The sequence below is a fragment of the Phlebotomus argentipes genome, unplaced genomic scaffold (genome assembly GCF_947086385.1).
Source record: "Phlebotomus argentipes unplaced genomic scaffold, Phlebotomus argentipes genome assembly contig_15, whole genome shotgun sequence".
Taxonomy (NCBI): Eukaryota; Metazoa; Arthropoda; class Insecta; order Diptera; family Psychodidae; genus Phlebotomus; species Phlebotomus argentipes.
Window position 1 is genome coordinate 13,719,224 of NW_026776181.1, and position 20,091 is coordinate 13,739,314.

Genomic DNA, 20,091 nt, shown 5'->3' on the forward strand with positions numbered 1-20,091 from the left:
CACACATTAGGAGTTTCATATTAAATATTTAGTATGAGATACAATTTCCCTCGTTAGCTGCTTGTGTGCGGGTGTAAAAAGTCATTCGGCGAAACCGCCATGAGATATGCAGACCAATGAGAGAGGATTAAAGAGATCTCTTAAGTGAAATGAGAGAAAAGATCAAGAGTCTAGACTTTCTGTGGAAGACACTCAACTTCTTCTCTTATAAAGTGAGTCTATTGCAAGGCAGATAGCCATAAAATTTCTCCAGTTCAATTTCGTGTCTCCCCAGATCAATAAAAGCGTATTCTTTCTATCGAATGAATGTTTTATGGCACCACAAATGCGAAGATACAGGAGAATCGTATTGACGCGAGAGTCGCGGAGAAGAGCTGAGAAAGCTATTTCTCAGCCGATTCAGCTTCACACAATACAGTGTCACACTTGAACAGCAAGTCATCTCAATTAGCAATTATGCCAATATTTAATGGTGTCAAAAATATGAACACACACGTTTTTATTACATATTCGCTCAAAAATTCCCATTTTTTACACCACCATAATTCTCTAAACAAGCAATAAAGCAGGGAAACATGTGGACATAAGGATACAGAGTGGCTTTGTTTTACTTTCGTGTAAGGACAAGCACACGAAAAAATTCATCAAACTAATCAATACCATGTAACATCTATTGTTTTTTGTGTCAAACCCTCGTCACCATCTCAATCGTCGCTATCGCACCAGAATACTCAATACCCTACATGTGTAGGTAACATATTTGTGCCATGAATATTCTACATGAATAATACTATAGAATTTCCTCACTCTTCGCGCGTTGTCTCACCGTTCGGCCCTCAGAGCAATTCTCTACGTATTTTTCTTTACAAACGCCGGGAAATTAATATTTAATTGTTTTTTTATTTCTTGTTCAAAGCTCAAAAATTCATCTCGCCGCTCAGAATATTCGCTGGGCGATGAATAATTTCAAGATGAGAAAACAGTGAATGTCAACTTGATCCATTATCCCTATTGTTCTGAATTGCAAAGCCAGTGATGGGCGTATTTTTATTTCACTCACTGTGCACATTTTTTCAAGCCGACGGGTGCCCCGAAGACGATCAAAAGTCAAAATCGCCATTTTTCAGTAGAGCAACTTGAAGTTTGAGATTTGATATTGCTTTGAAATTTGACTAATTTTTCTTCAAACTCTCTCTTAACTTTCATTAAATTGATAATATTGCTCTACTCTATTTTTTAGGATATTTCGCAGATTATTCCACTGTTTTTTATTGAAATATTAACTGACATACAGAGAGTTAATAGACGAACTGAAAATATTTGATATAATAAGTCGATTTTTCCCGTCCATTTTCTTTCCCACTTTCGTCTTCCATCTATCGAACCGAAAGACACTCACGATGGATTTCTCGTCATTTTAACAGTGGCAAGATTTAAATAAAACTACAAAAATGAGGTCTTTTTAGCGTTTTTAGCTCATCCAAATGTAATATTTTGAGACGTAATAGAAGACATTAAGATCTATCCAAACATACATAAGACGCCAACTATCAAAAAACGACTTTTGATAGTCTTCGGAGCACCCGTCGATACATTCTATGCACATGGAAGTCAATCTCTTCTCTACGCGATTGGTTTTTTACGCGTAGAGAATGCGATTCAAGTATGTGTTGGTTTAGTGGTTCTAGAGAAATTATGAGTGGTGAGTAAGTCTTGATTTTCTTGGAAAATCAATTAATTCAACAGTTTGAAAAATTCTCGTTACACACAAAAAAGAGGAGAAATAGTCGAAAGTGATCTCTGAAATCTCCCCTCAGAATGGAGTCATTTACAAGTTCATGCTCTGGTAAACAGCTAACCGTCTTGAAAATTCTTCCAGCTATCAAACCATTCTATTAACATGTGATTCTCACTTTGCCGAACATCGCGGGCTAATTGTGATCCCTTTCGGTTGTGCTTGTCGTGTAAAAATGTGCAATTTGTAGGTAATTTGCTGGCATTCAGTTGAAAAGGTACAGAATACAGCGAGAAGTGTAGTCAATAAAATTCCATGTGAAGAAGTGTTGCAACACGATCACCTATCCTCTACCTGACGATGACGTGCTCCGCCGAAGTACTGCACAGGCATTACTCAAATCCAACCAACACAGTCTCGCGCCCGTGGCATGCAGCGTATGTAGTTTTTTCGTAAGACGCGATGGTGGATCGTCCATGTGAATATTAAATACGACGATGTCGTTGGGAGACTGCGTATGTTGTTTGAAGCATTGCGCGCCCATTGAATAGTTAGTCGTTCGCGCGGCCGCATAATGTGTAGACTTTTCTATTGAGTGTCGGTCGCGGAAAGTAATCCCCAGTTTTTGCAAATCACATCTCTTTTCCCTCCCCCAAATGCACAACAATTTTTTTTTTAAATCTGTGAATATGTTTTACACCCAAATTGCACACTGGTGAATTTTTTATTGTGCAATTGAAGGGCGACAAAGAGTGAAATTAGAGGGAATCGCGAAAAATAAACGTATTCAGTGTCACTCAGTGCGTCTACTAATAGGCTCACTGCGCGAATTTAAATCAATCTTCAATTGCTCACTATTCGATGAATCTCTGTCGTGTCGTCTGCGGTACAAAAGTACGTTACACCCGATAAATTGCTCATTGTGTCTTCACAGTAGACTTCAATAGTGTCAATAATTCTAAAAGTAAAATGCCTCAGTTTTAAATAAGGCTCAGTCAGAAATAGTTGGTGTTCTATCGCTTTTGTTTGGTGACATATTTTAAGTCCACTTACTCACTGTATTATATTACGTGCGACAGTGATTAGGATCTATTCGGCTTGTGCGTAAGAGCCTTTTTTTCCCCTATTTCTATGCCCGTTTCTGTGTGGTGATTTTTCGGCGAGCGGAATAAGGAAATTTACCTGCATCGTCACTCAATTAATATGTATCGAATCCGATCGGATAGCAGCAATACAATACAAACTTCAGTAGCAGTGTGTGCATGATAATATCGCATGTTGGCAGTATATGGATAAAATAAGCAAAGTGTCAACTCCACTGTCGCCCAAAGAGTGAACTGTTAAATGGAAAATATGTGGTGAAGCTCAAATGGATATGTACAATTTGCAGTGTAACAAGTTGCCATCGAAATATTCGCTTTGGAAAATTTATTTTCAAAGATTACCATCAAGCTTTTAATCCTCCCTTTGGCACACGGCATATTGTTCGGCAAAAATGAGTGATTCTGTAAATTTTGTGCACAGCGTGTGAAAGCTCTGTGACAGCCAGGATGAGACAATGTGCTAGAGGTAAAATTTGAACAGAGCCCCATCAAAATTGCCGAAAAAAAGAGAGTGTTTTGGTGCAAATAAATTAATTTGCAAAGCATTTTCTGCAATTCACATTGAATGGACATGAAAAATCGCACAAAAGGAAATTCTCCGATATCCATTCCAGGACATGCAAGTCCTAAAAATGCAGCATATCCATCCATATCAGCGGCCTATTGGTTACCAGCGCCAAATCCGACTCCATACCTCGTTCCAGGTACTGTTTGCCATGTAAATAGCAGTCAGACATACTGTCCATGAGCTCACACATCTTCGATAATTTTGCCTTCGTACACCTTTTTCTGGGGAATATTTTCTTTCCTCTTCACTTGCAGGATTACATAATGCTTATATGTTAATTGGTTATATAACATTTTTCATAGTGGATGGCACTTTCTGGTTGGTCTGCGAAGTACAAATCATTAGATAAATCACAGAGAGATGCATTGAATACACTAAGGAGTCTTACTAATAATTAATTATGGTTTAGAGAGTCACTGGGAAAAGAGTCCAAGGGACACCATATTTGCATGACTTGCGAACTTTTTGCCATTGTACACACTATACACCTATTATCACCACATGATGGCCACTTTTTTCATGACAGCCACATATCTGTAATTGAATTATCACGATTGCCCCCAGCAGAGGTATCGTGTCTTGACTGCTAATTCAACCATGCGTCTCTGCCACCACCTTCCCAATCTGACATCATTCGGCGACTGTATGGAAATTTGAAAATTTCATTGCGCCAAAGAACACACTCGGAGTATTCTGAAAGGATGAAAATAATGGGAAGTAGTAATAGGTGCATGTGTAAGAATGTTGGAAAAATGCCAAAATGGAAATTTCGACAATAATCATCACCTTACAATATGCGCGGGTGACTATTTTACTTTCATGTCATGAGCATGATGCTTCTGTATGCCTTAAAAATACATGGCCTTAATGAAAATCCCACTTTCACGCAAAATATAGCCTAAGAATTCGTTCCAAAAAATACATCATACGTCTGAGCAGACTCATCAAAGGCAGATGAAGATGAAATAGCAGAATTTTACGAAGTATGAACATACCTTATATACCTATTATGTTTTTATTCGGAAGCCACGCAGAGGAGCCCGAAATATTATCAAAGAAGAATAACAGTATAATCGGATTGGAGATTCTTACTTCTACTCTCACTGAATATAAAATCTTTTTAGGATAAAGAGGCATTCAATATCTGTGCTGCATTCTTTAAAAATGATGACAGAGAGCCTTTTGTACCAATGTTGTCATCATTTTACACTTTTACATAGCAGAAGGTTCACTATGTACTTTTCCGTTCGCTTCGTTTCTGTGCATAACGTGTTTTATGATTATTGCATATGAATCTCCGCAATAACTTTCTATTTATTCCATTCGCTGTCGCATGCGAATGAAGAAAAAAAACCTAATGAATTGAATTAGGGATAATTACCATCGATGTGCTCATAGTCGCCAAAGAAGAAATGAGGTTTCATTTTACATTCTTCTGCCATAAATATGATAGTTGTGGTTATTTAAAAATTCTTAGCATAAGCCATCTCTGGATGCTATGTACGTTATTCAAAATTTCTGTGTGGTGACGAGAATTTCGAGTCCGCATATTTTGAAGGCGTATGACTTGCAGCAATAGTGATGAACAATGATATATTTTTCTTTACACATTTGACTGTAATGTCGAAACCAAATATATACTTATCTGTATATACATAGAGAGTCTTGCACAGTACTTTTCATTTACAAACTTCAGCTTGACTTGAACAAAGAATTGGTATTAAATACAAATACAACGCTAAACTAATATTTGTAGTGTAAAACAATGTACACTTTGCTAATTATTATGCAACTCACATTCACAAATAAGTTTAATCTCTTGTATAAATTCCTCTTGGTGAGTGGTGTTAGAGTTGAATAGGTGAGCAAGAAAGAGAGAATTGTTTGTTTGCTCAGGCGATGTCGAATATACTTTCCTGTCCAATGGCGTCCTCAATGCCCTCAGAATACGTTAGTAAATTATACGCTATTGTTAGTTATACAATCTTCACCTATATGAGAAATTTTATTGTTATATGTATTGTGCTATTTTGCTGTATTTACTGCTTTTTTTCATCGTCTTCTTCTAACAACCAGCTTCTGAGAAACAGATTGAATTTGTATATGTTCAAACACGACATCGTGTGTTTGGAAATTCAATAAACACGAATATTAGCGAGAGTTATTCCATAGATAATGAAAACCTTCAATTGAAGTGGACACACTTAAGTGTTTTTTCCCCTCAAATTTCCCACAGATATTGCAATGTCCGTTTCTTCTCGTATTTATGAAAAAAAACGTATTGCCCAAGATCCGCAAAATATAGAGACTGTTTTACTTAGCATCACTTTGCCGCTTTGTTTTGTCTAAAAATAAGTTGTCATGCCAATTATACGCTAAAAATTTGCAATTAAAATACATGCTATGTAATATAACCTCTACGACACAAAACGTATTTAATTATTGCAAGAATGACTTATTGATGATTTTTAGTGTGCACATGCGGTTTGGCGATTTTGCTAACCATCTCTGTGGTCAAATTTGTTGTTCACAGTGCGTGAAATCCCAATAAAATGCTCAACTGTTGCTCTCTTTTTCCGCATAACTATTCTTAACCCCTCAGTTTTATTAAATTATTTGTCCAATATGTACAACCTGAAATACTATCATCGAACGAAACGCACTTCAAAAAGTGATTGAAATGGCATGCAATGTTAAATATGGGAAGACTTGTTGCTTACTTTCATGCTTAATGCATTTCCATTTGTTCATACATGCATACATATTGCATTCCGAGCTTTTACATTTTGTTAGTTTTGAACATGTTTTGAGGACAGACTAAAGTGAAATTTCACGCCAAATAGATTCCTGCGAGCACGCAATAATGTTCATTTTCACATGCTCTGCATTATCACAAAATAAACAATTAATAAACGCCGATAATGTATTTTCAAGGACATGATATTGCAATTTTTCCGTGACAAATTATTTTTCTAAGCAAAGGTGCTGAATTTGCTGACTTTTCTTTGCACAGCGCGACACGTGCTTGTTGGATTTGAGAAAACCACTCATGAAATTTTCCTACTTGTGAGTCTAAAAGCATACTTTTTAAATGACTATCAAGGAAACTCTCAAGAGACAAACTCTGTGTTTTTCTTCCCGAAATGTGCAGAATATAGGACTCAAAGTTTAAATTTGTGAATCTTTTTTTTCACATTATTTTCCATGGAAACTAGAGGATTGTTCAAGCAATTATTTGCACAAATTGTACAAAAGCATCACACACTCTTATATTGTAATTAAAAAGAAGCAGTAAATAAAACATAGAATTGACAAATAATAAAATTGAATTGAAATAAAATACTAATTAAAAGCATTATGCTGCTTTTATGCACAACAAAATGAACGCACAGAATATTCGCTTATAAACATTAAACATCATCAAGTTAAACATTGATATTTGATGCAATATCAATTTCCGCGAGCTTTAATTAAAGCGTATACACATAGTATATGTGAAATTAATTTAATTTTATAATTTTTAAATTGATTTTACGTGGATTTACTTTTGCGTAAATAATTGATCGAATTAATTGTATCATCAAATATTTGCTGCTGTTGTTGATAAATAAAAATGAAAATCGATTTCTAACAGCGACGTCAGAATGATTATTTCATTGAGTTACAATGTAAGAAAAATGTGCAGATATGCTCAATCGACTTTGGATGATCATTTACGGAGCTGAGTTTATAAATACTCGTTTTCTATCGGCTTTTTTTCCCTTTTCCACTCAAGAGTGCCATAGAAAATAAGTAAAAGAACAAGACTTGTCAGTCTCAAGCACCAGCACATTTCTAAGATTTTTCTCTGCAATCACTGAAAACGCCACGAGACGTTTCTGCCCCGGCTCTTACATAATACTGAATGGTTTATTTTTGATTTATTGTTTCTCCACCAATACTGTAAATTTACATTAGAGAGAACATTACACTTAAGACGGTGGAAGAGCAATCACTCGCGAGAAGACAAATGGCAATGATCGAAGAGGATGAGACTCGATTTTCATTCAACTGCAGGAATTTATGTGTGACACATTAATTGCAGGCTCTCTTGCCACACTGATATTTTTCACATTTTTCATTGAATTCCTCGATGAGTGGAAATAAATTTCATTGGTATTGATGCTGTCGACCTTGGTTTACTATATCTTCGCATGTGTAACATAATAAAATTGAACCATAAGAAGATTTATATGGGCAACAGCATTGCACAATTGTATGTAAAGCAATTTTCATTATACCGAAAAGCTTTTACAATAACTTCCGGTCTTTTCAGTACATCCAGAATCTATGTCACACGACTCACCTCTTATTGTGCTTTATGTGGCTTTTTTTCTTGCCTATTATTAGTTAATCGATATACATATATCTATACATGATGCCTATAATATTTATGACAATTTCACTGCTTGAACTGAATTATGTGGCTCACGACAATAAATAGCACTACAATCAGTCTATTGATTTCTTCGTGGCACATGCATCGCTTCTTCGGGGTCATTTGCGGACACTTTCACGTCGATTGATACAGTATAGCGACAGAAGTGGAGTATTTATGTCTGAGAGAGTGTAAATAAATTGAATTTGTAGCCAAACAGTGCAGGATATTGAATAGTCGTCAAGCACTCCATTGAAAGACATTGCATAAAGTGAAATGTAATGATCTGAGTAAGAGTTAGAAGATGCCTTGAAGCGTCTCTTTGATAAAAACAACAATTATTTGACTTTAACATGATATTATACTCTTATACAAAAACTTTACTAACTCAGCCAGCGATGCAAAAAGCATATCATGTTGCTCAGTTTTACTATTCTGTATTTAATTCAAAAACATCTGCCACAAAATAATGTGTGTAGAATAATTAAAATGAGAGATGAATATCGCATTTTCCTATTTCACTGATAAAACTTTCGATAATAATGCCATTATTCTTATTGTAATGATTATCATCCAATTATGTAATTAGTCAGAAGCCAGAACGCAAAGGAATGAAATCAAGCCTTCATATCGTGAGAGGTTATATTTCTAAAGGCTTCTGTTATTCGATTTTTCCGAATGGTCAGGAGCTATTATAAGAATTCCAAGCCACCAGAAACCAAATTGCTCATCTGTTTCCTAAGTGCTCCTGAGTCGATTAATCAAGTTTAGTGGTTCTGTGGCCACACGGAATTTCTAGCTCACTGATTTTTCAGACTCTCTTCCCAATTATACAGTATATTTGACGCTTTTTACACACAAGACCATCTATTGACTGGCATTTCTGTGACAATATTTCATGCATTCATAATCTGACAAATTGCAGTTGATGGTAAATATAATATTGTAAAATACTTGTTGCATATTTGTGCTTGAATTTTCCGCAACACTGATAAATAGTCTTCTTGTAGCGAAACCACATTTTGATTTTCCAATGTGGTGTGAGTGGTGAAGAGCGACGAAAATTCCGCTGACTCAATTTACGGTGTCTATTCTGAATAATCTGATTCTGCATGAATTTCTTTCCATGTGTTGATAAACGACGGCTGGGTTTATGCTGAGCAAGCACTATACACTAAAATCCGTGATATAAACTGACATTGTAAAGTCTATTTAGCGAATTCCATACACCCATTCACGGAACATTTGCTAATGATACGTCGTCTGTCAGAATGGCTCGTGATAAGGCAGCAGAAGAGAGGGGATTTTTCTTCGCAGATTTTTCCTTACAATTTCGGCACTGTTCAATGAGAGAAATACACAATTTCGTTAATTTGAAATATCCATTAGGCATTAACGACACTTTCTCTAGTTCTAAAAATAACACCATATTTTTTTCCACAAGAAATATCTTTCTTGATGTGTACAACACAAATTTACCTATCCGAAGCACTTCCGTGGGCCTTTCAGTGAAAAAGATAAATTGTCAGTCTTTCAGAGTTCTTCTGACAAAAATCACATGTGACATGTGAGGCATTTTTATGTCGAATCTTGCCTAGAGTATTATTGAGGAGAGGAGAGGGAATAAATATATGACGAAATTGTCAATCACGCAGATTTTGTGATATAACGTTGAAAATAATGGAAGTTCTGTGCTTTTCAATTCTCGTGGCTTAGAACTGAAAATAATATTGACTTTTCATTCCAGATCGAAAACTCTTTGTGGGAATGTTGAGCAAAAAATTCAACGAACAGGATGTGAGGCAGCTCTTTTCAGGACATGGAGCTATTGAAGAGTGCACAGTCTTGAGGGATCAGAATGGACAGAGCAAGGGTTGTGCATTCGTCACATTTGCCACAAAACAGGCGGCTATAAGTGCTATTAAGGTATATTATGTGTAATATTGCATTGTTAGAATTTATAAGACTTGCGGAAGAACAGTGGGTTTGCTCAGGCAGAAGGCAGGCGCAATTTTGTGCTAATTATATTATTATTATTTTGATGTGCGACTCTGAAGGGACTCCATCAGAGCAAGACTATGGAGGGATGCTCGGCTCCTCTTGTGGTGAAGTTCGCCGACACGCAGAAGGACAAGGAGCAGAAGCGGCTTCAGCAGCTGCAGGCGAATCTCTGGACGGTGTCGGGATCGAATGGACTCACGATGCCACTCACGCAGTCAGCCACCACGATGTCCTCACCTGTTCTGCCCAATCCTCCGCAGCAGCAGAGCCCATTCTTGGCGGCTGACGCAATTCCTCCCTCACAGACTCTTCAACTATTTCAGCAACTCCAAGGCCTCCAAACTGTTGGAATACAGCAACAGTTGCTCCAAGGTACTTTTTATTATAATCTCTTGGCCAATTACATGTACAAATTGTTCATTTTACTTGTTGTAAGTGAGTTTGTAGACGGAGAACAATACCACACATTTAGTCTCTAAAGAACATTATTTATGTTATCTGGCTTGTAATTACTCCGGCTTCTGACTTATCAAGTGTTTGGTTGTTAGATGCAATTACCGTAGAAATTGTGCCAATTCCACCCTTGTGCACTTCTCTGTTGCGACTTTCTTTGCTGTGGCATTGAAAGCCAATCAATTTGTGTGTGTGTGTGTGTGTGTTGTTTTGTGTTTAAAAATGCACATTGTTCTAACGAATTCTATCGATTCTCGGAAAATTGCATCGTATAATACAAAAATCTCTGGAGACATTCTTATTGCTAATAACGAAATAATTGCAACTCTAACGAAGGTTTAGCATCGCCAGCTGCAGATCCGGCGTCAACTCCTTCGGCAAGTGGTCTCTTGGCGCCAATGTCCATGCAAAACGTTGTCACCCTCGCCGCAATGGCTCACCCAGTGCCCCAGTCGACGTCTCCCCAGCCACCCACAATCACGGCCATATCGCCGATATCGGCCGCCACGGCAATCGCAGGGAAGCCACTCTGTGAGTACGTCGAGCATATGCTCGCCACTTCCTCTAAGCGCTACCATCCGTAGTTAGAGCCCCATCTCTGGCCCGGTAGGCAAAGTGCTTGCGCAAAACCTCTGTACAATCACACCGCTCTCCGAGGTATACTCTTCAATGTTTGTACAGTGACAGAGAGTGTGTGCGTGAGCGTTCGATTGATCTGTTTGTACATACACTTACTCCGCAAGTGATAATCGCTGAATGAGTAAATAACTCCGATGGTTATGTATGTACACCTACTTTGAATGCATGTGCTAAGTGATGGAAGAAGAACCAACGGCTCCGAGTGTACGATTCTCTAATAAATATCTCTTCACAGTCATTATATGCCAACAGTAATATGTCGCTAATAGTTCAAAGATTGCAAAGAGTCGTCACTAAATTGTCAGTGCATACAATGCTATTCTTCCATTCTAAGACTATTTATAGCAGTTTAACTTAGAATATCAATTACCACAAGACTCACTCTGGCCTCTATGTCTTATGCAAAGGGACGGCAAATGCTGACAGCTTACCAGTGGCATATACAGCAGCTGCAACGGGCCTTCCAGGATTGGGTGCCTCACCCACTGTGTCAGCATTTCCCGCTCAATTGGGCTCCACAGCAATTGCGTCTGTTGCTGGGAAACAAATCGAAGGTTTGCCTCTCACCACTCTTAAGAGTCTTAACCCTTTAAAGCCCAAAGTTTCACATCTTCTTCCTCTCTCTCTCTCTCCCATGCAGGTCCCGAAGGCTGTAATCTCTTTATCTACCACCTTCCGCAGGAATTCACCGACACGGACTTAGCATCAACATTCTTACCCTTTGGCAATGTTGTGTCATCAAAGGTGTTTATCGACAAGCAGACGAATCTCTCAAAATGCTTTGGTTTTGTTTCCTATGATAATCCTAATTCAGCACAAACGGCCATCCAGACAATGCATGGCTTCCAAATCGGCACTAAGCGACTCAAAGTCCAACTTAAGAGAACCAAAGAGACTTCAAAGCCATACTGAAATGCGCACATCTTCATCAAATTGTTGTCTTGCATTAAAAGAAAAAAGAAACAAGTAATCTCTGTTACCCAGCAAAACCATTTACAAAAGAAAATATCCTTAATCTGATCAGAAATATAGTTTCAATCAACACTTTTTGTTGTTATGATTTTATATAGGTATATTATGAAAGAAATAAATAAATTATTTAACGTGAAACAATATTGTGCCAGTGAGAGCGAATAGTTTTCTTTTTTTCTAATTTCCAAATTATAGACATAAAAAAAAGTGTCATTGACAGATGTTTAGAAACATTGCTATGTACTTAAGTAGGAATATCAACAGTGACAGGCATCTTCCAGTTTTTAGACAATAATAAATCTTCAAATATCTGTACTTAAAAAATTATTAGCTGCAATTCTGCTATTATTACGTGGCCAAAATGAAAAAAAAATAAGCAGAATCCTTTCATAAAATAGCTTCTTTTAATACAACAAACAAATATTGTAATCACCAAAGAAGATTTTAAATTTGTAGGAAATAAATGGTAGAGAATTATATTTGCTGTTTTTATTATAACATATTTGAAATTATACAATAAAAAAAAATTAACTCGAAGTCTTTTCATTCCAGTTGAAGGAGAATAAATAAATAAAAATGTGAAAGTCTCATAAATATTTTACAAATAATTATAGATAAATATTGTGAAAATAGTAAAGAGAGGCAGAGAATCTTTGGTAGAATGATAGTTAAAGTGTTTCAGTTGGTGTTTTAACAGTCCTATTTGATAGGATTAACATCTGAATAGTGATACTTATTTTGATGGTTCTTTGTGTCGATGTTGTCAACCGTAAAGACTTCAACATCGTCTGAGGCTGCAACTCCTTGATCGGCAAGCATCTCATTAACCGCAATATCGTCTGACAAGTCAATCAACGCAGACTCACCAATTTCCTTCTCGATATCATTCTTACTGAACTTCGAGAAGTACGGACTAGAGTTATCTTGAAAATTAACATCATCCATCCATGAACTGAGTTCGTGTGATTTATGAGATGAGAACAGGTGTGCAGATTGTGACGACGGTGCGAATTGATATGCGCCTTCGGGTGATCCAAAGTCCTCAACATGTGCTCTTAAAGGTATCTGTGGATTCACTATATCGTGCAATACATTGCTCTGTATGAAGAGAAAATAAGATTTGAGACAGCCCAATAACGAATATAATCAGGTGAAAAATTCTTTTTTAATGAAATTAGTAAACACCACGCAAATATGTACAGTCATGCATAATTCCAAGTTTCCATCCTTCAAGAGTAATCAAATCAGAAATATTCATATGCATAATCATATTTGTTTATTTTTTGTTTAAGTAGAAAACATATAATCCATGTTATTCTTTTTAAGTATGTATAGATTTCGAGATATTTGTCACATTGAGACAGGGCAACAGCTTAAAGAAATGCTCTTTCTTTTTTTTTTTATTAAATTTCATGCAATTATTAAAAATTAAACAAATTCAGCACCTTTGAGATATTGTAACATCAATAGAGACATCAAGAAAGTATAAGTTTCGGTAAAGCATTAACAAAACATAACTTTAACGGGTCAGAGGTTCATTCTCATCTTTTACCTCGTCAACAATTCCTTTCACCACTTCATTTTCCGTCGCATCAAACTCCGCGGACTCTGGATCCTTCGCGAGTTCTGTGTCCCTCTTTGTGGTGGATTCGGCTTTGGGATTGATTGTTGTACTGTCACTTCCCTCTTCGTCCAGAGGCTGCACATCAACTGTTCTGTGCTTGAAGATTGACGTACCGAAATCGGTTTTCTTCACATAAATCGTCTCATTTGTAGTCACCTTGTGACCATCAATGATCTAAAAGTGGATTTAATGAGGCATTCGCTGAAATTATATAGAATTTTCTATGGAAAATACCTGCACAGTTGATGTTGTGTTTCCCTTGGACGGATCCACCTCATCAACATCAACACCATCACCGGAGAAGGGAGGTCTGCTATTCCAAAGATGTTCCCTCATTCGCCTCAGCGTATCTGCAAAGATGGAAAAGCACATCAAAGACGCCCACAACGACTGCATGTATCGCTATATATTGTGGTTATTTAATTTATACAGATGATTTTTCATATACTTTTTCAATTGATGCATGAAAAAATGTGTGAACCGCACTTTGAAATAATTGAATCTGACTCGAAGACGTTCACTGTTGCCGGATGCATGTTTCTCCATAGTAATTCAAGTGAATAAATCAAACTTATCTCTTCGTCTTTGCACGATGCTAGATTATTCCAGAAGCGTTCTTCGAGCACGTGTTTATTTGTTGCTTCACTGGTGAATAATGAGGCTCAAATAAAGTGATTCACGAAAACCAACCTTCAAAATTGCTGAAGATGCTGCTAATGTCAAAGCTGAATGGACGAAAGATGGTGAAAAATCCACCAGGAATTTCTCCCTCAACAACACCATCGAAGTCATCGAAGTTGGGATCAGAATCACCCTTTTCCGATGGACTCTGCTTCTCCAGAGGCACAACCACGACTTCAGCATCGTCATCCGGGTTAAAGCTTGCTGCAATAGAAATGATATTGCTTCATTTAGTATTTTCTATACATGGGAAATTTTGCGCAAATCAATTGTGATGAGTCTGAGTTCATCTCTTCATATATTGTTTTATTTTCCCTGTGTGACTCTCCATGTGTGGCAACAAAGAGTTAATAGTTAATAAAACTCTCTTCAGACTACAGCGGATGTGTCGAGTGAAAAAAATCAAACATTTTTGAGTTGCGCCGATATAGTTCTTTTTTTTCTCTCGTATTATTGTACATATGTAAAGCGATTTTATTGCTCACACAGTGTTGTGTGGCAAAAAATTGCATCAAATTATTTTTTAGTTGCGTTTGAGATTATATTTGTGCCTGCATTTGGCTTGGGCAACGTAAACAAGATCATTATTCTGCTGTGAGAGATTCATATATATTCGCTCATGGCTTTTTGCGCTTCTCTCTCCCTATGTAAACTTGTCACACCCACTTGTTATTCATACCCATTTTCATTTGGACTTAGGCCGGAATAAGAGGAGCCATCGAATGTTCTATGGCTGAATGCTAGAACGTGCAGAACCGCGAAAGGAGGATGATTAATCCATTCTACGGCAATTGAATGTAATCGGCATCACGAATGAATTGCTAACATTCAGATTCACCTTCACACGATATCCCACGGTTAAAAAAGTTATTCAAACTACTAATTGTTAGTATGAGTGAAGCTTGATGAATTGTGTCTGGTGTAAGTTTACCTGGTAGAGCAGATACGCAAAGTATCGTCGCCGATACGATTAAAAATGTTGATGTAATCAGCTTCATGCTGGCTTCACTTGAACTGACAATAATTCTGTGTCGGAGAGAAAACAATCTGTGATGAGCGACTGTCAAAAAAAAACGCTAATGCTTGAGCATAGTTTGGCTTATCAGTAAATCAATACAATTGACAAGGAAACTCTGCAGAAAAACCTGCCTTGAGCAACTTGAAGCTCACGCGTGAATTGAGAAACTTAAGCGGGGAAAATTGCCTTAAAATTTTTAGCCACTCAATGTCGAATTATTTAATTTAAAAACTGAATTCCGCGGAGTAGAAAAGCGCACTTTTTGAGGAAGCACTGACACACTCGTTCGTTGTGACTATCTTCTGCCAACTAAACTGAAGGTGATCAGCATCGCTCCAATATATAAGTGGCGGTGGGTGAAGCACGAGTGAAAACGACTGTGTAAATGCCTAGAAAATACTTCGCGCGCCACGAGAAACTTGTGACATTCTGCATCAGATGTCGATTTTTTTTTCACTTCAATTTCAACTTAACATGAAAATTTTTCAGGAAAAGACTTTCATTACTCACTCCTCTTTTTTTATTGCTGACTATAGAGAACACTCACATTAAATAACGATGAACAATGCAATGGTACAGAGTGCAAACGCTTTGAGTAATTGTTTGAGTAAATTGCAAAACGGATCATGAAAAGTGCAGTATTGAATATTTTATTGGCTCTTCTTAATTACTAAGTGGGTCACACACTGGCCATATTTATATTAGAGGCACATGTTCTGCATCATTTCCACGAAGTCCTGGCAAACATGCCTCTTTGCCATTGAAACAATCACTATTTTATTATACGCGGGCAATTACTTACCGCGGAATAACCGGTATCATCGAAATAGAATAGTGTTTAAATTTATAAATAAATAACCTCGCTGAAAAAATGATTCTACTTGTAAACCGTATCATTAATTGATTTAATACCTCTGGAAAACTCCATGATAAATTTGTGCGTCCGATGGCGAAAATATTCCTCAAATACTAGCCAAATTCACACTTAATTTCGATTTTAGTTCTCCTTTTGACACACTGCAAAACAAAAGGATTCTTTCATAATTGCTTAACTGACATATGATTTAAAACAACCCTGTTTAGCACTGTTTCTCAGCTTGTGACTATAAATTTCATTTGTGGGATTTCCCACCTTATGTTCTCAAATGACCTGACGCAAGTCAATAAATTACTTTTTGCAGGAGGACTTTTGAAAGTATGTAAATAAACAATTAAGATGCAAATTCAAAATTTGGCATGGAAATAGATACACTAAATAGTGATTCATTGTGTATTTTGCTTTATTTACTAATTATGTTCACGTGAAACCATTGACAGTTCTTTGAAAAATTACATTTGCATAAAATGTAATGGTTGAATATTTCCTTCGTTGACTTTACAGAAACACCAGAAGATATATAATGTAAATCTAGACGTTTTATTGATGTAGAACCTGTTGTTAGATCAGAAAAAATCATATGTATATCTTATTATTAATTGTTAACGCAACTGAGACTTGTTTGCCAAGCTGAGTCACAAAGCTAACGTGCGTCTCAGTTGAGTCATTAATCTGGAGATGTGTGTTTTTTTTTGTTAATAAGATCAGTAAACTGTTTTTAATCTTTCTTTCAATGTTTTATTGTTTGTAAAAAAAATCTGATAAAATATATAACATACTAAGAATTGTCTCTACGTAAAAATGGAAAGATTTCTCACGACTTTGAGCACCTTATTTTCTTGGACACTGTATAAACGATGTCCTATGTTACTTTGCTTGCCTGAGGCGAATCTTCAGAGCAATAAAAACTCCTATTTGAAATACAACTGCCCACAGGAGCAAACCCGCGAGATCCCAACCGAACGTATTTTCAGTCATGTTCAAAGTTTTGAGTATTTTGTCAGCATTCTTGTAGTAACAGAATGTTTCTGAACACGTCAAGTTTCCCCGATCGAAGCCGTAAATAGCTTGGATGGATCCTTCGAAGCTATATCGAAACAGCGATATATAACTGAGTGGTTTAAATATGAAGTGGAGTTCATTGAATCGGATGAAGTATCCTGAGAAGACCAGCATTGGGATGCAAGAAGCAGGGATCAGGAAGATACCCATCTGTGAAATAATAGTGCGTTATTAGATGATCTTTTCTTCCGTTAAGAGATTGTTTACCTGAACATTGAAAGCAGCGCCGGCGAGTAATCCCATCGCCTGAGCGCTGATGGCTGTCAAGAGGCAAATAAACCACATCATGGCAAAGCGATGCTCCTCCTGTGGTTGTCCTGACAGAAAATATCCGATCAGAATGAAGAGCGACGGACACATAATTTGCAGAGGAAGATCAGCTATTATCTTAGACATGAAGTATGCTCCAAGTGAGTACCAATTGTTCAAGTGTTCACGAAGAAATACAGAAGCTTCCGATGGATCTGCAAAGAAAGTGGAACAGTTATTGGTAATCTCACATTGCATGGCTTGAAGAAATTTCTAGTCTTACAACACAGAGCTGTGGGCATGCTGTTCCCGAAGAATATGAAGAGAATGAAGAAAAAGAGGCACGAAATGTTGGTTAGCACATTTGCAGCATCTGATCCGATGTCGAAAAACACAAATCCAAGAAGCATTGCAACGATTATGTGTGTGATGATCCGTAATTGTGCAAAGAACTACGAAGAATGATTGTATTGAAATACAAGGAAATCATATTAATTAATTAATGGTGAATATACGTACGAAGTCTCTGTAAGTACACAGTAGTGATCTTTTCGACAGTATGAGAAATTGATTCCATCTTGATACAGGATACACAAGCTTTTGTGTCTTTTGCACCAATTTTTGCTTCTTCTTATCCGCCGATTCGGGGCTCAAAACGTACGCTGTAAAGAGAGACATTCATATAGAATTTCTGCACAACAAATCACAATCTCATTCCTTACTAAATTCATCACCCGAGCCATCGGTATCTTCAAACGATGAACCATGCTTGTTGCGATGATTCTCTATCAGAGCAGTTAAGTTTCCATCTCGCTCGTCGCTGGCGACTTCGAGAGCAAAATCCGCACGATTGTAGTATTGGGGACAGTCATATCCAGCTTCTTGGAATGCTGGGATGATACCATCAACAGCACCACTATATATGCACTGGCCTTCGGACAGCACGAACAGGTCATCAAAGAGTTCAAGTATGTGCGAAGAGGGCTGATGAATGACGCAAACCACTGTTCTTCCAGAGTGCGCCAGTGCCTTCAGATGGGTCACCACCTGATCACACGACACGCTATCCAGTCCACTCGTGGGCTCGTCGAAGAACATCACGGGAGGATTCGTGATGAGCTCCACTCCTATCGAGAGACGCTTCCGCTCTCCGCCGGACAGTGTCTCCACGCGAGTGTTGAGGCATTTTTCCAAGCCTAGAATTTGTGTCACATCGGAAATCTTGATAAAATTTACAAGAGCATAAATTAATAGTTCATTCAATTAGTGATTTTATGAGTCTTACAATTTTCTGCTTAACTTCGCCAGACAATTTCACGGGCAATTTTAAATCAGCAGCAGTTTTTAATGTCTCAAGTGTTGTGAGTTTTCCCAGCATTGGGAATTCTTGTGGAATGTAGGAAGACTTATTTCTAAAATCATTCTTATCCCGAACTGCTCCATTGACAAGAATTGTCCCTGTAACTCCTTTAGTCCTGGAAATACAGAAAAATAAGAAATCATGAGAATGTTTTGGCTATTTTTGTTGTGAAATTTCTTTTGCATTTACTTGAAGCCTGATAATATGTTGAGAAGAGTGGTTTTTCCAGCTCCAGACGGTCCAAGAATGGCTGTCAGCTTTCCGGAGTTGAATTTGCCAGAAATATCATGGAGTATCTTGACGCTGTCTTTGCCTGTTGTGAGAAGATTGCGAATAAAATGAAAGCAATGAGAATTTTCAAAATTATCTGCAAGTCTTTGATTAGACCAACTCTATATACTTACCCGGCGTTGTGTAAGCTAACTGATGGAAGTGTATATCAATACTCTTTCTGTAGGCTTTAATATCAATATCGATAGCAGCCATGATGTCAAATGTCTCGAACTAAATGCATTCAAGATCTTATTCTGTGTCAAGTTCCTCAAATCAGGCTGAATTTCCAGCAACGATGTTTGGTGAACACATCGCTTCGGCTTCTGATAATTACCAGTTTATATGCGTTTTGTAATCTACATAAAACATACAGTAATTATTTCTCGTGAAATACATATTTATTAATATACATACCCAACACGTCACACCTCAAACCCACTTTGTGGAATGCTGTTAAAGAATATATACACACACGTAGATTGCATGAAAAGAAACTGTACTTTTTTCCATAGCTTAACTACGGTTTATTTAAGTGATAAAAGTCACTGTCAAATTAAGAGAATATACCGAATAAATTGCTTTTGGTGTCAAAGATTGACACACATAATGATTGTTTCACAGATATATAAAAATGCGGCGCCGAAGAAGTACACATTACTTGCTCACAGCACTTAGTTGACTGCTCACAAAGAGTGTTTGATACACTCTTTATAGCAATCATCTGAAAAGCAGCATACCATCACAGGAAAAATTAATCTACATTCTCAACATCATCAACACAGTTTCATTTTATCAGGAAAATAACAAACGTTGAATGCGAGAAAATAATAAGTATTGGTGACCTTAAGCAAACCAATAGGATTGGTCAAGTGAATAAATTCAATTAAATGCAAATTATATGAAATTGATGAATGAAATACTGAATTGCATCCTTCGATTAATCATTTTCTGCAGATCATCTCAATGTAATTCATTACACGTGGTGGTGTGAACGTAATCATTCTTTCACGTAGTGTTAGTTGTAGAAGAATGGACGAATGTATTTTTGTTTATACTTCT

General features: G+C 37.1%; 3 protein-coding genes across 7 annotated transcripts; 1 reads left to right on the forward strand and 2 right to left on the reverse strand.

Annotated features, from left to right (window-relative positions):
• The first annotated feature begins 2,283 nt into the window (after positions 1 to 2,283).
• On the forward strand, positions 2,284 to 12,367 carry LOC132262899 (CUGBP Elav-like family member 2). Of its 5 annotated transcripts, XM_059762380.1 has the most exons (7): positions 2,284 to 3,304; positions 3,453 to 3,542; positions 9,571 to 9,749; positions 9,881 to 10,196; positions 10,614 to 10,808; positions 11,324 to 11,470; positions 11,557 to 12,367. In XM_059762380.1, exons 1-7 carry the CDS (start codon positions 3,286 to 3,288, stop codon positions 11,826 to 11,828), a joined length of 1,218 nt encoding a protein of 405 aa, XP_059618363.1. In that variant the 5' UTR covers positions 2,284 to 3,285; the 3' UTR covers positions 11,829 to 12,367. The 5 variants fall into 5 exon arrangements, with proteins under 5 accessions (XP_059618363.1, XP_059618360.1, XP_059618361.1 ...); XM_059762377.1 differs by having other exon boundaries at positions 2,284 to 3,542; XM_059762378.1 differs by having other exon boundaries at positions 2,284 to 3,542; positions 9,908 to 10,196.
• On the reverse strand, positions 12,363 to 15,544 carry LOC132262900 (icarapin-like). Its single transcript, XM_059762383.1, has 6 exons — positions 15,343 to 15,544; positions 15,125 to 15,219; positions 14,203 to 14,397; positions 13,747 to 13,862; positions 13,441 to 13,686; positions 12,363 to 12,986 (listed from the first exon to the last, which is right to left on the reverse strand). The coding sequence occupies exons 2-6, from the start codon at positions 15,189 to 15,191 to the stop codon at positions 12,588 to 12,590; spliced, it is 1,023 nt and encodes a 340-aa protein (XP_059618366.1). The 5' UTR covers positions 15,192 to 15,219; positions 15,343 to 15,544; the 3' UTR covers positions 12,363 to 12,587.
• A 945-nt stretch (positions 15,545 to 16,489) lies between these two features.
• Positions 16,490 to 19,709, reverse strand: LOC132263320 (ATP-binding cassette sub-family G member 4-like). The gene is made up of 9 exons (XM_059763027.1): positions 19,447 to 19,709; positions 19,164 to 19,388; positions 18,949 to 19,072; positions 18,685 to 18,874; positions 18,122 to 18,620; positions 17,919 to 18,061; positions 17,683 to 17,851; positions 17,358 to 17,614; positions 16,490 to 17,300 (listed from the first exon to the last, which is right to left on the reverse strand). The coding sequence occupies exons 2-9, from the start codon at positions 19,243 to 19,245 to the stop codon at positions 16,956 to 16,958; spliced, it is 1,809 nt and encodes a 602-aa protein (XP_059619010.1). The 5' UTR covers positions 19,246 to 19,388; positions 19,447 to 19,709; the 3' UTR covers positions 16,490 to 16,955.
• Between the last annotated feature and the right edge of the window lie 382 nt (positions 19,710 to 20,091).

What these genes read in the sequence shown, in the direction of transcription:
- LOC132262900 (XM_059762383.1), bottom strand. Translation starts at nt 15,191, where the DNA reads ATGAAGCTGATTACATCAACATTTTTAATCGTATCGGCGACGATACTT. An exon ending in CATCTTCAGCAATTTTGAAG is followed by an intron (nt 13,863 to 14,202) that starts GTTGGTTTTCGT and finishes CCATCTTTGCAG; the next exon opens with ATACGCTGAGGCGAATGAGG. An exon ending in ACACAACATCAACTGTGCAG is followed by an intron (nt 13,687 to 13,746) that starts GTATTTTCCATA and finishes ATCCACTTTTAG; the next exon opens with ATCATTGATGGTCACAAGGT.
- LOC132262899 (XM_059762377.1), top strand. Translation starts at nt 3,404, where the DNA reads ATGGACATGAAAAATCGCACAAAAGGAAATTCTCCGATATCCATTCCA. An exon ending in CGGCTATAAGTGCTATTAAG is followed by an intron (nt 9,750 to 9,880) that starts GTATATTATGTG and finishes GCGACTCTGAAG; the next exon opens with GGACTCCATCAGAGCAAGAC. An exon ending in ACAGCAACAGTTGCTCCAAG is followed by an intron (nt 10,197 to 10,613) that starts GTACTTTTTATT and finishes ACTCTAACGAAG; the next exon opens with GTTTAGCATCGCCAGCTGCA.
- LOC132263320 (XM_059763027.1), bottom strand. Translation starts at nt 19,245, where the DNA reads ATGGCTGCTATCGATATTGATATTAAAGCCTACAGAAAGAGTATTGAT. An exon ending in AACATATTATCAGGCTTCAA is followed by an intron (nt 18,875 to 18,948) that starts GTAAATGCAAAA and finishes CTGTATTTCCAG; the next exon opens with GACTAAAGGAGTTACAGGGA. An exon ending in GCGCTGCTTTCAATGTTCAG is followed by an intron (nt 17,301 to 17,357) that starts GTAAACAATCTC and finishes ATTATTTCACAG; the next exon opens with ATGGGTATCTTCCTGATCCC.